Below are 17,918 nucleotides of genomic sequence, written 5' to 3' on the forward strand. Positions count from 1 at the left end.
AAGACTTCAGGTTCTTTTTGTAAACGTTGCATTACTGCGTCGTTAGTTATGTGATGTACATATGATATTCTGAGCATGCGACGATAGCACCACATCTCGGAAGACTGCAACCCTCTGCAAGAAGCATCAGTGAGTGTCCATGCCTCTGCTCCATACATAAGAACAGAAAACACATAAAAATTAAGGATTTTGAGTCGGAGATGTAAGTTCAAGGTTAAATTGCAGAGAACTTTTTTCGTCTGTTGGAAGGCACTCCTTGCTTTTTCGTTCCTACATCTACCAAATGTATGCTAACCCTCCAATAAAAAAAGTAGTGAAAAACGTAAACTAGAATGGCTCGGACATCTAGAAAGAATGCAACGTAATAGGCAAGTTAAGAATATTGGTTAAACAGTACCGGGGGCAAAAAAAGAGCAAGAAAAGAATCAGAGATTGGAAGCTGACAGCTAAGAACAGAAAACAATGGAAATTATCCATTTAGCAATGGGTCTAAAAGGCCTGTTAACGCTATACATACATACAATGTGTTGGTTTTCTTCCAGAAATAATCACGGACATACAATTTTATGTATGTGCTATTACATGCATTAGAAAGAAATGGGGCACTGAAAAAAGGCCGTGACAAGAATTATAACACTACATTTTAAATGCTTCCATTGGTTTACAGATGTTATTTCTAACTTTAGGTGATTTGAAATTGAGTCTGAATGACCATACTACATTTTGTAAATGAATTCAATCACCTGTTCAATATTTATCTTTTCCTGATCCTAATTTTTAATGAGTCACATCTCTAAATAATTTTATTGCTGCTACAATTATAACTAACTTGGTGGCACTTAAAATTATAATTGTCATATTAGTTTTATCTACATTGGGCCCCTAAGTTAAATTAGTAACAATAACGATATCATTGGCGTATCACAGTTAGTGATTCTTACTGCGTTTTAATGAGGTGAGGTGACTACCTCCGTTAAAAACGGAATTAATAGCAGATAGTTATCAGTGTAAAAATTTAAAAGATAAGTAATTCTTAGATAAGATTTAAATTAAATTTAGATGCCCATTCATCGAGGACTTATCTTGCTCATATCGAAAATTGCATTTGAATATTGGATTATTTTTTACCTTGATTACCATTAATCTTCTGACCATTGATTAGTAAAAAGCTATTTCCGCTATTTTTATAATGGGAAATGCTTGTAGATGTAATTCTGTACAGGTAAGTTATCTTACTAATTTAAGTTTTTGTATCCTAAACATTTTTAGCTTTTGCCGTCTTAAAATATTTTGCTTTTATTTTTAAAATTGGCTTTATAAACGTTTTCATTCATCCACTTCACTTTAACAATTATTTGTCGTCTTACTATTTTTTAATGTAGGTTTGTTGATTAATATCAAACCTAGGTTTGTAAGATAGCTTCCCAAATGGTGTCAAAATCCAGCCTTCTTGTGATCGTGATTTCTTCCGAGACAGTTTGTCTATTTATTTCCCTAGGTTTCACAGCGTAATTGATTTTGTCACTTCGGTGTACTCGTTTGTACCCACTGGGTGTGATTAATGATAACTTAACATTTTTTAACATACATGGTTGTTCTGAATTTGTTTAGTTAAAATATATGTCTTGTAAAATGATATAGTCCTATTTCCTGCCATTTTTTGCAAAGTTACATCCGTCAAAAAATATTGTCCTTTATTTATGGAACACTGCTACTCTGCCGAGTATAAAATTAGGATCACTTCTTACGAACGTAACACTGTTTACCAACTAAGTGACTTAACAAAAAATGTTGTTTCGATAATGTTTGCCAGAAAAAGGGTCACTCGCCCAACTCCTAAATACCAGTATCAGAATATTTTTTGTTCGTGTGATTTTATTTGTCGATTGAAGTTTGTTTTTGTAGTGCTATTGTTAGTAATATTTTAGAGTGTATAACAAGTATGGCCACGGCACTAAAAGACTGGTTTGCTAACTCAAAGACTTGGTTCAGGACGGACAGGACTACCAACAGCTAAAAATGACCGCACTATCGTTTCTAGTGCTTTAAGGAACCGAAAGTTTCTCTTTGAAATTATAATAGCAGTTTTTCTTCGAAATTACCTACGAAACGTAGGAAATGTAAACACAAGTGAGTGAATAGATAGGGAGCGATTTCATGCTACTAGAGCTACTAGATTTCTTCTCGAACTAGAGCTACTGAACTGACGTTTTTCAGTGAACATAAGATTGCCAGATTCGATTTTGGACGAGAATATTTGGTTTGGACAATAACGGTATAGTGTATTGTTTTTCGATGAATCGCAATTCTGTCATGGGCTCAGATAGACGCGTAAGACTGTGGCAACGACTAGGCTAGAGAAATGCTCACGCGTGTATTTTCGAGCGACTACCAAACAGTGGGGTTTCAATTATGGCATGGGAAGGCATATATTTTACATGAATATATGCTGGTCTCCAGAAATTCTAGAATATTTTGCGACATATTGGTGCAGGAATTGCTAAACCTTCCACATAATGTGAACCAAAATCTGATGCAAAGCACGCCTCGTCGTTTGCAAGCTGCTATTACCGTCAAAGGAAGACTCGCTACCAAAGTCCTTAAAATTTCTTTTGTTTCAACCGAAAATTATATCAAAATAAAATTATTCTTTTCATTACTTAGTATATCAAAAGTAAAATTGTTCATTTTTATCACAATCAATAAAATTTGAGCAAAAACTTTTTTTACAACCAAAAAAAATCGGTTGCCTGTAAAGTCGGTTTTACGGGCGAAGATTTTACGTGACAACGTCTTTTTCTCGGTAGAATATTTATTGATATGAATATTATTAAATTGCACAATAGGAACAAGGAATTGAATGAAAATAAGAATTGCACAAATTTTAACTATAGAAATATATTTTGTTTACTAAAACATTGTACATGTAAACTTAAACTTAACTAATTTCTATTTGAGTGATTTTGTTGAGGATAGGACGATGATAGGAGAAATATGAAATGAAAGGAAGTGTTTCTGCTGTAATGTGTCTTGAACGCCAAGAACGCTCGAGAAAGACAGAGACACAAGCACGCACCGATTCAACGCGCCTAATTCTCTAGTGCTGCGCGCGCAGCGGACCGATCATGTTTGAGTGGGAGAGAGACGCAAGGCATTCGCCGGTCCGGCGGGCCTCTCTCTCGTTCGGTGAGTCACTGTAACAGACGTGAGCGGGCGTTACACCGAGCCACAACCTAATTTAAGACGTTGTCACGTCAAAAAATTAAACTCAAATAATTTCAAATTACGGGATGACCCTAATTTTCGACAGTGCATATAACAATTTTTTTTTGAAATATATGCAAACAATCCACTGTTAACAGGTAATGCTAACCGTGATCAAAACACGTTTTGTTTTTTATTGATACAGGAACTTGAATATAAAGATAAAAATCTGGTTTTTAAAATTTTTATAATACCTAACATATTTTTGAGTATATTTTAACGTTATTAATATAATTGATAAATACCTGTACTGGAATGTAACGATATATTTATATGAGAATGTATTTAAGTCCTCTTGGTGATATTTTATTTTTATCTATTTTAAATTTTATGCGATTATGGTTATAAAAGTTGCATTCTCTACCTGTTATTTTTCTGCCGATTTAGATATATATTCAAACCATTCTAACTTTGTTTATTTAAATATTTTTAATGTGCCCTATCTTTGATGACAAAATCGCTAGAAACACTTTCGTTATATAAAATTTTGATATTTTCCTTTTTGTATTTTTTTAATATTGTACTATCTGTCGTCAATTTCTTTTTCTAATAATACTTTCAACATAATATGTCCCGGAATATCTCATTTGCTCTCTCCATCATCATTATCTTTGCCTCTAATATAGCTTTATAATTTCCCTAATTACATTTCTCTATAAGTTTCTATCGTGGGTCATATCAATATCAATCCCCTTTACCGACATGTCCTGCTCAAGCGCAAGCGTCTCCTTTGGTATTCCTCTCCTAATCCTCCCAGGAACTCTTAGATAAGCAATTCTTCGTGTTGGGTCATTAAAGTCTCGACGTTGAACCAAACCATCTTAACCTATGGTCTCTCATTTTGGCATCAATTGGTGCCACTCCGGGACTTCCTCTAATATACCCATTCTTAATTTTATCCTTTTTTGTTACTCTACTCATTCATCTAAGCAGTCTTCCAACTGCCCAACATTCAGTTCCGTACATCATAGCTGGTCTTATTATTGTTTTATAGAATTTTCCCTTCAGTACCATTGGAATTTTACTGTCACACAACACACCACACGTTTCCTTTCTCCACTTAATCTATCCAACTATTATTCTACTGCATGTCACACATGCTATTAAAATTGAGGGGATGTGGAAGGGAAGGGATTGAAAAATGATAGATGTTTTTATGGGTAAAATATATCTGATTTGGAATATAAATCGAGATGGTTCAGTATTTTCAGAAAATCTAACGAGTATTGCCAAATATTAGGATGGACACATATTTAGTGGCCCACTCTGTATAATTACATTTCATGTTTGACAAAAGGGGTATTAACCTGTCATTTATTTTTCTGTAGTAATTTGTTATTTTTGTTATATCGCTATTCTTTATATTGTGAATTTCTATAAATATCATGAATGTGTTGCTTGTGTGAGACCATTTCAAAAGGTAGAAGAAATAATAAATTAGACTTACTCACAATCAATTTAATTTAACTAATCAGACGACCGGTTTCGCTTTCTACAATATGCAAAGCATCTTCAGGTCACGATACAAAGTTAAATAAATGATGCCGGTACTCGATTAATTGATGGTTGAAAGAACATGGTTCAAACTATCTTGTATTGTTGATTGGAGAACTCAAGTCAACTATTGTAATTGTTTAACAGTAAACAGGGAAGTTCTTGAGGAGACAGATTTAATCCAATGAAGTAGAGATAGGTGAAATGTAATTGTTTGTTTGATGAAAGTAATGTTCTATACCATTAAGTTCTTAAAAAGTTATTTATTTTTATTCTGGAGATATATTTATGAAATGTGTGTTATTTATTGAGATTTTTATTTTTGTTTTGGAAGGTGACAGTTGTAAGACAATGAATAAGAATAGATGTACAAATTGTGTGGGTGTGCAATTAGATTAGCTTGATTAGCTTGCAATCAAATTTATTTGATAGAGTTATCTTGTAATATGTGGCAAATGGATGTAAAGTTCAATATATAAAGTTAAAAATTAAAATTGAGACACTTTAAGACACACAGAAAATACTTAAAAACCGGGGGGGGGCGAAACACACATTAAATTTAAAAAAAATTTAAAAAATCCTCCCCTTTTTAAATTTAATGTCTGTTTCGTCCCCCCCGGTTTTTAAGTGTTTTCTGTGTGTCTTAAAGTGTCTCAATTTTAATTTTTAACTTTATATATTGAACTTTACATCCATTTGCCACATATTACAAGATAACTCTATCAAATAAATTTGATTGCAAGCTAATCAAGCTAATCTAATTGCACACCCACACAATTTGTACATCTATTCTTATTCATTGTCTTACAACTGTCACCTTCCAAAACAAAAATAAAAATCTCAATAAATAACACACATTTCATAAATATATCTCCAGAATAAAAATAAATAACTTTTTAAGAACTTAATGGTATAGAACATTACTTTCATCAAACAAACAATTACATTTCACCTATCTCTACTTCATTGGATTAAATCTGTCTCCTCAAGAACTTCCCTGTTTACTGTTAAACAATTACAATAGTTGACTTGAGTTCTCCAATCAACAATACAAGATAGTTTGAACCATGTTCTTTCAACCATCAATTAATAGTGCACCGGCATCATTTATTTAACTTTGTATCGTGACCTGAAGATGCTTTGCATATTGTAGAAAGCGAAACCGGTCGTCTGATTAGTTAAATTAAATTGATTGTGAGTAAGTCTAATTTATTATTTCTTCTACCTTTTCTATAAATATATTTGGTTTTCTAATAAGCTGTCAATAAGTTTTTCGTTTCAATAAGAAAAATACAATTTTATGGTTTGTAATACACATTATTATTCGGTATAGTGTCCCTCAACATCAATACCATCTTTGAAGTGAGAACATGGAAGGGCTGCACAATACGCTTCCACAGTTGTTATGACCGCATCATTTGCGAACGAATTGCCTAGACGCCTAGACGCCCTAGGCAATTCTCTAGTAGCCGCCCTTCAAACATGTAGCCGCCCTTCAAAGATGTAGCCACCATTTTTGCGAAAAAAAAATTGTAAGCAAAATTTTTATTTAAATAAGAATACAAAAAATGCATTTAAACTACGATGTTTATATACATGTAACAAAAAAAAATTGTCATTCCAGTTCGATCACATCACAGGTTTCTTCCTTGATATTTCTTTGGCAAAATCATCTATAATGTCGTCATAATTTATCACCTTTGTTACGTCACTTTCTATGGACAAAATCCACAAATTGTTAAGACGTTCTTGCATCATAATTAATCGGAAATTATTTTTAAGAAATTTTCGAAAATGACCTTTCAGCGGACACGTTGGCAACTGGGATGCACAAATAAATGTGCAAAGCAATCTCAAAATTACGGAAAATATATTTCAATCCACTCTTCTTTAAATATTTAGATATGTCCATTGTTGATTTTATTGTGGTGTCCAAATGACCCTTTAAGTGATTGCATTCTTATATAAATGATGTATCTAGGTCGTCTTTATAAATTTGTATCAGATTTTAAGCTTCTTATTAATGTTTTCATTGTTTAATTTTGGCAAATCTGATTGCATCTGTTTGGCAAAAACGTTGGTAAATAAATCGATAAGATTCTAAACGTCTATTCAGGTCTCTTATCAGAGTGTCGATTTGTAATATAAAATGTGTGGATTTTTATCTCATCACTAGCTTAAAAGTTTAGATCATCATCGACCCCCTTGGCAAATTGAATTTTTCTTTTTCTCTTTCTTATATCTTTATATGTTTTATTTGGGCACAATTTTTTGGCTTCCTCTTCATAAATGGCAAATTTATTTCTGATTGAGGTAAAGTAATTTGAAAGAGCTTCATACTCTTTAACGACAGAACCCAGATCCATTGCAGGACTCTGGACGTACTTATTGGATAGGTTCACTCTTTCTAAAATATGTTGCCAAATGACAGCTAATAAAGCCATTTTAAAAATGTTTATTTTTCCAAATATAGGAAGTGTTTGATTTTTCACAGCTGCAGTTGGACATTCGTAGTTAGAGGTATTAAAAAGAGGTATTTTTATTTCGCCGAAGCCAGTGTACAACGCTTTAGTTGCGTCCCTAGTTTCACTAAGAGATTTCACAACAGGTGATTTTTAGTTGTCAGTCAAAATTTTCCATCTATATGTGGAAGCCGAGAAAAATGTATATAATTCTTGTCAAAAAATGAAAAAGGAAGTGGAGTTCAGACAGGATTCTGCTGCCAAAGATCCTATCAAATTAAGAGAATGTCCAGACGTACTCAGCAAGTTTATTGTGATTTTTTATTCTGGCCTCTAGCTCTGAATATTTGCCAGATATATTGGATACGTTATCATATGGACTGGTCGCGACGATCACTTAAATCAATGGTTCATTTCTCTAAAGTCGAAATCACTGTCGATTCCAAAGCAGCAGATTTGTGACCTTCAGATGGAATATATTTAATAAATCTTTCAGTCGGCATCATATTTCCTCTATAATAGTTCAATCAACGGTTGGTTTAAAAAAAAAATTAGTTTTATAGATAGTAGGGAATAACAAAAAATAAAGAATTGTGTTCAAAAACGAATGTACAATTTACAAAAACAAAAAAACTCGTGGAAACTTAAAAATTGAATAATACTGACTCTTTGGCATCAAAAATAAACTTATATCTACAATGGGTACTTCCAAGTTTCAGTATAAATCAAACCAAATCAAGTCTTTAGTTTCTGCCTAATGTGCAAAATACATTTACATTGGAATGTTTAATGGTTCGCCGCCTTTGCGATGCTACCGGCGGCCAAATAATCCCTAAATTTACGACTTCCTTTCTTTTTGAATGAGTAGTGTTAAGAAAATGCAATTTGTTTTCTGGAAATGAATGCCCACTTCTATTTCATTGATGGATGTACTTATATGTTATTGGATTTTAATTTTTATAGGTATACAAATATTTTTTTGTGTAGTATTTTTGCCGCCCTAGGCAACTGCCTATATTGCCTAATGGATAAAGCGGCCCTGCGTTAGGGATCAAATATATGGAATATTGTGGATGATCCAACAATTCGAACTTTAATTCGTGCATTTTAGTCATTGTCAAAATGCTCATATTACACGGTGCAAGGATTTTTTCTTCTGCAAACCGGGTTTTTTTTCAAGAATTTTTCCCTTCAGCTGGTCTAGAAGGTTACATTAATATTCAGAATTTATTTTTTTACCAGTTTGCAAGTAATCCACAAACAAAATTCCTTTCGCATCCCACAAAACTGATGCTAACACCTTCTTGGCCGATTTATGGACTTGAACTCATTTCGTACCCGAAGAACCAGGTCCACTCCACTCTTTAGCCTCTTGTTTTGATTCAGGATCATGGTGATAGAACCAAGTCTAATCCATAGTTATGAATCGAGGCACAAAATCCACTTTATCCTTTCGAAAATGCTGTAAATATTGCTGAGAAAGTCGCATTCGAATGTGTTTTTGTTCCATTGTTAGCGAATGCCGCACCCATTGTGAACACAGCTTTCTGAAACCCAATACTTCAGTCAAAATATTGCTTACACTGCCCAATGAGATATCTAAGGCTTCTACAAATGTCTTTCAGTCACTCGACGACTTTCCAATGCGATATCCTGTATTTTTTCTACTATTTCTGGTGTTGTTGCCGTTTTTGGAGGTCCGCGTCCTCGACGTGGATCATCTTCAAGGCTTGTACGACCATGTTTAAATTCAGCAACCCATCTTTCTACTGTACTAGTTGAAGGCGAATAGTCCTTATACACTTTCAACATTCGTTCATAAATTTCCTGTTTTTAAACTTTCCAAAAATAAAAATTCAACCATTGCACGATACTTGATTTTTTCCATTGTAAAAAATACTGTAACACGTCGATACTAAATGGCTTGTAAACAAAGAATGAATTGACATCTGGAAATGAAACTTCACATACGCCTATATGAAGAGAGTACCAACATAACAAAAACAATTTAGGCTAGTGTAGCAATGTCGTCTCTTATAGAACCGCATAACTTATTGAACAGCCTATTATAAGTACAGTTTTCTATGATTTTTTAAAATACTTATTATTTTCAGCATTCCATTGGAGAAGAGGATCTATATGATCCTAACTTATTAAAAAATTTGGATTGGTCTTCTGTACAATCTAGTTTGAATCCTGAAATAAGTAGTGATAATCCAGGAGAACCATGGATTGTAGTAAGACCTTTAAAAGTGTCTGATTATGACAAAGGTTTTCTACAAATCTTGTCTCAACTAACCGAAGTTGGAAATATTGGAAAACTCGAATTTGAACGTATGTATATTTAAATTTTATATCTTATATAGGGCCTGTTTTGCGTTAGGATGTCATCATTTATTTCTAGTGTTCTACCTTGTAGTGGGCTGATATCAGTGCTCCTAGCTACTTGAAACATTCGGTTAATGAGCATGCTATCTATCAAGTGTGTTAGTTGAAAACATTTGTATAGTAGCTGCCAAGAGATCGATAAATGCAGCTGATATTTTTAATTTTCTTTGGAAATCCACACTTTAATTTCCTTTCTTTATGTCTTCTTCTTGTAGTTCCTTCTCCTATCGGAGGTTGGCTATCATCACAGCTATCCGTAACTTATTGGCGGCTGCTCTTTCTTTATGTATAGGTAGTGAATAGCATTGATCTGGTCCTCACAGCTTCGTTGCAGTATAAAACCTCCTTTTTCGAATCAGATGATCTAAAACTATTCTGGGCTTATTCTTTTATGTATATTATTTTAGTAGTTTTTAGGTGACATATATCTCCAAAAGGGCAATTGGCCTGTAGTTTTTGGTTTGTCGGCAATACAATGTATTTGATAAATCTAGCCAGCCAAAGGTGGAGTTCATTGGCTTAAGGGCCTGAGTTTATGATATGTCTTCGTTGGAGTAGGGGCAAGTATGTTCGGTTTCTGCGTATAGGTTTTGGGTTTGGCGCTTTAAATATATTTACTATATATGACGTTACAGCATCTGGCCTTCCACTATTTTTTGGCGTTGTGTATAATCCAGAGAATTAAGATTTTTCTCGTGACACAGACACCCCCAGGCAAACTACAGTCGTTTTGTTACTTATTACAGTTAGTTCTCAACAAAGTAAATTCTATTTGTTGCTTAGAAAATTTCAAAATAAGTCAGAAATTTCGGATTTTTATAAATGTTAATATCTCTTTTAAAAATACATTTAATACCTTCGTATTACATGGAATGTTGGATCTTGTGGTGTTTAAAATATGGTCAAAATTTCAAATAGTTTAAAAGTTTTTTTATTTGTTTATCCCAAATTAATTTTTTTTGCGACAATAAATCAGAAAATAATAAAGTAACAGTAATTCTACAGATAGATTAAGAAAGAAGAAGATTTATTCTATCAATATTATTAAAAAATTAAGAAAAACAACTTTTAAATATTGCAAAATTATTTTGCAAACATATGTCGACTTTTTGCTTATAAACAGTTAGAATAACTTTTTAACCATTGCATACAGGAAAATTATTTTTGAAGTGAAACTTGGCGTTGTATTATTTTTTTCTCTATAGTCAAATGTTGAGGCGAGCGTCACGGAACTAGCGCCACAAGAAGGCGTCGTCACGGGTAGCGTCACAAAATAGTAGTTCTTCTATATGATAAAATATTTTTAGGGTTGATCTTTCTCAAAATGCAGCCACTGAATGTTCAACCAAGATACTGTACAATCATTTTCATTTTTCTTGCGGCCAGTCACGGAGTTTTCCACCACTGCTATGGAGAGAATCTCTGTCGATATTTCGGTAAAAATGGAATTTTGTAACTTGTACCACTCTGACTTTCAACGGCTCATTTAGAGTTACCCGTGGTCCACGTCTAGTATTTTACCACGGGCGCCTACTAGATTTCCACATGACGTTGACTTTTGCAATGCCTTATCGCTCAATTCGATACACATTTTAATTAATCATAATTTCATTTTAAAATATTTATTTCTTTTATAGGCCAGTTCTGGAATATGCGTAAGGCAGGAGGATATTATGTAACTGTCATAGAAGATACCAGGAGTAATACTATTATTGGTTCGTCAACATTAATAACAGAATTTAAATTTATTCATGACTGTGCCTTAAGAGCACGTTTAGAGGATGTAGTCGTCAATAACACTTATAGAGGAAAACAACTAGGAAAACTGTAAGTTTATGTTTCGATTAAATAGATAAAATGTCATAGCTTCTTGTCATTTCATGTCCATGAAATTTTTAGCATAGCCAATGTCTTACTAAATTTATTTTATTGTGTTTTTTTTTGTCATGTGAATAGTATTATAAATTAATAGGTTCCAATTTAAGTATCTGATATGTCCATAATTAGCCTCCAATCCCCTAATCTCGAGTACGATCATTGTCTCGGTAACGTTTTTTCATGCGTGGAAGTGACTGTCGCAGGATTTAGTTCATAAGCATCCTCATCTTGCATATTTTTCTTTTTATTCAACTGCATAAAACTAGCACGCTGTAGAGTTTAAAATGCAGCCAGTTTAATTCTGTAGTGGGCTCCTTGTCGATATATTGTTCTCATATGTAGTCCTTCATCGGTTGAGCGGCTTAGTGCTCGGAATTGTCACATTCCACTCTGAGTCCTTTATTTTGTTTACCAAGATGAGCCAATGTCACCTTCAGATCCCCACTTATGGTCTCGGAAGGTACGCTAACATGCCTTTGGACTTAGGGAGTTCTTCAACCTTAATGGACTCTTCTCCAGCACATGGCAAACCGAAATACTAGTCCATGAGTTTATTAGGGCATATGTTATGGACCCTATTTTATTATTGGTTGGTTTCTCGATATTGTGGAGACTGGTCCAGAGCGCGCTGGACATCATTTTTGAAGGTAGTTTTGATAGATTTTACGTCGTTCTTAGAGTCCCTTATTTTTGTATGAGAATTAAGGTCTGCACATTTAGAGCTCCCAAAGTAAATATAGAGCCTAATAAGAAAGGAGTTGGGGGTTGGTATCTCCAGTAGACCGCTTGGGACAGTTAGTTATTTCTACATACCCAACTTTCGTGTAGATTTGGACATGGCACACTGCGCTTTTAGCTTGCATGTTGCTGTGACTTGATCCCTGGAAGTCTCTCTGTCCCAAGTCAGTATGGAACAGCGCGACGGGGATTTAAATTTCTATGTTGCGTTGTTTTCCTGCCATTTGTAGAGTTGTTTTTCGTGGGTCTTTATTAATGGTTTTAATCTCAGTAGACTGATTATCATCTTGATTGAACTCTGATTTCCTATGTCTAAGGAATTCTCGAAAAGTTTTCTGCTGTTGGTGCCATAATTCTTTGACATTTAACATTAACATAATATAAAGAAAGTAGTTCATCTAATTCCTGTGTTTTCTATTATTTGTGTTGTTTTTATCGTTTAGAATAATTGAAGAGTTCTCTTTACAGACATGTATTAGCTCACGAGTGATAATTTCAAGGCACATTTTTTCGGAAGAGTTATTGTTCTGTAGTTGTAAGTTTTTCTGTTTGTATCAGACCTCATCATCATCACGTAGCGCTACAACCCTGGGTGGGTCTTAGCTGACTGTACAACTTTTTTCCAATTTGTTCGGTCTTCCATCAACCTAGGGTCAAATGGAATGTTCATTTTTCGGAGATCTGCTTGGATGTTATCTCTCCATCGCATTCTGGGACGTCCGAGTGGTCTTTTGCCTGTGGAAATCTGACCTTGTATCAGACCTACCTAATTTTATTTGCTAACATGCTACGTAATCAATACACATCTGCTAACAAGAAATCAGACTCTCTATTAATTAGATTTTTTTATTCATTTTTAGGATTGTCTTAACAGTTACGTTACTTGCAAAAAGATTAGGATGTTATAAAATGTCCTTAGACTGCAAAGATCCACTTATAGCGTTTTACAAGTCCCTTGGATATAAGCTGGAGCCAGGGAATTCCAACTCCATGATGCTGAGATTTGAAAAGGTTGATCCATCCTGACAATTAGCCGCCAATGCATCCACAAAATCAAAACTTTGAATTAGTTGATCTGTTTTTATTCATATTCACGCCAATTATTTGTTTTCATTAAAATATGTTTTCACTATTCAATCATTGTATTGAGTAATAAAATTTTTAAAATAGTTGAAAATTTTTTAGTTGTAATGGATGCATTGGTGCTTCGGGACCTTATTTTATTTTTGTAGTTATTTTTGTTAATTTTAACTACATTACTAATAAATATTTATATTAAGAAGTATTTTAATCTCATAATAAGATATCTCCAAATTTACATTTAAATTACCAGGAAAATACGCTAGGCACACTCCGAAACAAACAGGCATTTGGGATATAACAGATAATGACATACACATATATGAGAACATTCTTTACTGTTACTTTATGCATCAGACTTCATGTTCTATCCCAGAAGGTTTCAATAAGAAAGTTGTAAGAAAAGTGTCCGAGTAGTGGTCACGTACAAAACCGCCCAGAGATCTTTACGGCGGGGCTCTATTATGAGTAAAACTACCTTTTTTGATTTTAATTTATAATGCAAATTAAAATACAAAAGAGAGACATTAGATATTTAGTATAAAATACATATGAGGAGGTAACACGCAAACAGGCATAAGTCACACAAAAATTAAAGTTGAGTTAGATGTGCCAATGCATTGTTCTGTTGTAGCCAAAGTGGTTTATTTTATCTGATTCATGCAAAAAATTATTAACCATGGTAAAAGCATGTTAAAAACCACCTTTACATGCAAAACAACTTATTTCCACTATACTGGTCCATGCTAACCAGCTCATTTCCAACCAACCAATAGAAGCTCTGCAACTGCCACTCAGCTGACCCAGTAAGTCTTACAAGTTTGAGGGTATGTGAGGGTTTATTGTCAAAAACAATTAGTAATTACTTTATTATTTAAAGAATAATGGATGGGGCAGATGGAAGTGTAAATGTTGGTGAAGGAAATGAAGGCACTAGAAAGAGAAGAGTTACAGGAGGAAAAAAGAAAAGTGAACAAATTACCAAGTATGTAGCTCCTAAAAGAGCCATAGTTTTTGTACCGTTTAAGCACAACAATAAACGTTTCACGTGCGTAAAAATAAGATAAGAATAAGAAGAGTTTTATAGAGTTCCAGACACGAAAAGACAAGACAATATAATTGCCAGTCTGATTCATACAACACAAATCAAAAAATGTAGGCCTAAGTCGGTAAACAAAAACAAAAAACCTGGACCTGAGCGAAAGTACTCAATACAATACTTTTTTCCAACTGTCTCTGGTGCTAAAGCTTTTTCGCACTGTTATTAATATTGTACAATAAAAACATTGCCAAATAAGTGCATCTTGGGTTTGCTGTTGAAGGGAAAAGAGAGGGTGACTAAGATTATATCTGAGTAGTGAGTTAAGTATTAGTAAATTAAGTAATATATTAACATAGGTTTTCAGTCACCTGCCACCGAACCTCCGATACTTACAGTACGTTCTGCCTTTTCAAAGAATAAATTAAAAGTGTACCAGCATAGTCTGCTGAAAGGCACAGCTAATGGTTGAAAAGCGGATTCATTCAAGAAGAGCATAGGCGTTTTATGAGTACATGGAAGTGGATGTTTCCCATTCTGTTAACCTTTACTTTGATCTTTAACAAATTCAGCCGCAACCGAAAAGTCCAATTCAAGAAGCTTTTTACGCGAGACAACTTTGGTTTTATACCTTTTTTATTATTTATTTAAAAACTCAAAACCACATGTTCTACACTTGGACAGAGAAGCAGACAGGAAAAGACAGTGTGGAAATATCATCTATTTGAAAGAAGCTAATTTTCAGGGCTGTTATGTACTAACGTTGTTTAGCGATGGTTGTGTTTCTTAAAATAAAAATAATATTGTTCTGAGAACACCGATTCATTTTTTGGTAACACACAAAACATCAATCCAAAGGATTTTATTGTATTTCTCTGTACACGGACATAGTTTTTACCCGCCGACCGTGTTTTTAGAAGAGCAAAAAAGCAGTTGCGAAAAAAAAACCAATAATTTTAATTTAACAGGAATACTATGACATCTACAGTGGTATAGGCAAGGTAAGAGCACTAGGAGATTAACCACTTCTTGATACTAAGAAGCTAAGTGAATACTATAAGGAAATCCAATCAATTAGTGAACTGAAGAGAATTTTAATATGCTACCTGACACAAGAAGAAATTGAACACCTCCGAAAAAAGGAAAGTCTTCTTTTGAAAAAAATGTTTTTCTGACCCACGCCTTGGTTGGTACAAGAGTTTCATTTTTGATGAACCCTTTACAGCAGCTGCTGGTGAGGATCAGGAAGTAATGAGTGACTGTCAACGATGAGCGCTGTGACTTCCATATTTAAAAAAAACTGTTTCATTAACTACCTATTATGACAATGTTTGTCACTAGATCAGGCCTATATTATTATTTTATATAAATTGAAGTTCATTCAGAAAACCATTCTTCCTTTACTTTATTGCTTTGCTTTTTTACTTTATTTACATGCAAAACGACGTATTTCCAGTGAGTTCATGCAAAAGGTCTTATTGCCAAAACAAAATCAATTTTTTAGCTACCCTAACTAAAATAAGTGTTTTAATCTCATGTTTGGAACCAATACTATTACATAACATTGATTAGAACTTATTATCCTTCTTCAGAGCAAAGCTACAAGTTTTTCGCACTCCCCGAAAAAATGCTTATTTGTGACTTAAGCTTGTTTGCATTTTACCTCCTCATATATTTACAAATAATTGTATTCAAGTGGTCAAATAAGTATGGCGCCAATGAATATCCTCTCGCTCCACCGTGATGCTTCTTTGCCCACATTTCTTATAAAAAAATGCGATTTCTTTCAGAAGCCTGTACAAAGTAAAAAGAAAAAACGGCGGTATATTCTCATTACCTTGTATAAAGTTATGTATGCCGAACAATTTTTCATAAAAAATTCTTAATGAACAAATCTCTGTAGAGAACTTCTTACAACCTTGTCATATGTGAATATTCTAGAATTGGTTTGAATCACCCGTTTTTTGGCGATTTCAACGTTCCTCTTTCTTCTCTTTTTTGGAAACTGTAAATGCTTCATTCGCTAACACCAATCATCAACGAAGTACGCCCTATAGTAGCACTCACATTGTTGTTATTTTGTAAAAAATTTAAAACATTCAACACTACTAGTTTAGCGCAACCATTTAATGATTTACCGAGTTTAAATTTATGAGACTCCATGCTCTCTGCGCAAAATCAGACTAAATACTGAAGTGTCGTTTCGTTTTCCAAAGTCTACAATCAAGAATGACTTTTTCTGATAGAACTAATTTACAAAGACTTCGGGTATTAAAATTTTCCAATTTGCCATTCTGGGATGGCAGTTTTTCGCATTATTTTAATCGTATTGATCGGAGCAGGCTCTTCATTTATTTAAAAGGTCCACATTCATTATAATGCCATGTGATAAGCGTAGTAAATACCCAATAAGAATGGGACTGAGAACAACTGAAGAGTTTCTTCTTGTGAATAAAGCGTTTCTACAAAAAAAATGTTTCCCATCATCTTTGTCTCACAATCCTTTGTGGATCTTGGCCGGTTCTAAGATTTGTCTCCATTCTGATCGGTTTCTGTCAACGTGTTGCCATATTCTGATCTCTAATATCCCTAAGTTGATCGCAATTCGAAATTATATCTTTTGCGCCACTGCCTTCGGTTGTTTATAGCTTCAAGTATTTTGCGGAGTATTTTACGCTCGAATATTCCCAAAAGTCTTTATTCTTCTGCGTTAGAGTTCATGTTTCTACCCCATATATAAGGACCGGCCCCAGCAGTGTTGTGTATATAATAATTTTAGTTCTTTGGATGTTTCTTGAGTGGAATTGTTTTTGAAGTCCATAGTCCTCTATTTGTTAGGTTTATCGTCTTTTAACTTTTTCGCTTGTTTTGTTGGTAGTAGCCACTAGCGAGCCAAGGTATTTGAAGCTGCCAACACGTTCAAAGATATGACCATAGATAAATAATATAATATATACAGAGATATGACCTCCAAAGATTGTTTCTCGTTCCTCATTTGTTATAGAATCCTTAATAACCAACATGTACTTGATTTTGTCTTCGTTGATGACTAGACCCACCTGTTTAGCCGCCGTTTCAGTTCTAGGAAATATTGCTCAATATCTCGCTTGCTACGCCCTATTATGTCAATGTCGTCAGCGTATGCTAAGATTTGTATCGACCTATTGTAAATAGTACCGCCGTCTCTAATTTGTGAGTCTCCGACTACCTTTTCCAAGCAATATGGTTTTCCCTGGCAAGCCAAGGCCCTCGTCTGAGTCCATCCTTTATCTAGATCAAAGGTTCTAGATTGTTTCTGAAATGCGGGGTGTTTGTTATTTCGGTGCTTATGGTAATGCCATCTCTTGATTTCCGTCCCGCTCTACCTGAGTTTTTAAATATGTTTAGCCATAATACAGCTTATTTCAAATCGAGTGGCGAGCCCTTAGAGACAATAGAATATCTATGATCTGACCCATACAGTGGCGTTGCAATATTAAATTATTTGAAATCGCACTAATTACAAAATTATTAATTACTTAAATAATAAATGGAGTTTGATTGTACACAGATTTTTTTATAGATACCAAGCTTTT

The 17,918-nt window shown here is 34.0% G+C and overlaps 1 protein-coding gene across 1 annotated transcript; it reads left to right on the top strand.

Moving 5' to 3' along the window:
- Positions 1-1,081: 1,081 nt before the first annotated feature.
- Gnpnat (glucosamine 6-phosphate N-acetyltransferase) lies at positions 1,082-13,509 on the top strand. Its single transcript, XM_072521480.1, has 4 exons — positions 1,082-1,222; positions 9,335-9,554; positions 11,246-11,435; positions 13,085-13,509. The coding sequence occupies exons 1-4, from the start codon at positions 1,190-1,192 to the stop codon at positions 13,248-13,250; spliced, it is 609 nt and encodes a 202-aa protein (XP_072377581.1). The 5' UTR covers positions 1,082-1,189; the 3' UTR covers positions 13,251-13,509.
- The last annotated feature ends 4,409 nt before the right edge of the window (positions 13,510-17,918 follow it).

The sequence above is a fragment of the Diabrotica undecimpunctata genome, chromosome 2, assembly GCF_040954645.1.
Source record: "Diabrotica undecimpunctata isolate CICGRU chromosome 2, icDiaUnde3, whole genome shotgun sequence".
NCBI classification, from domain to species: Eukaryota; Metazoa; Arthropoda; class Insecta; order Coleoptera; family Chrysomelidae; genus Diabrotica; species Diabrotica undecimpunctata.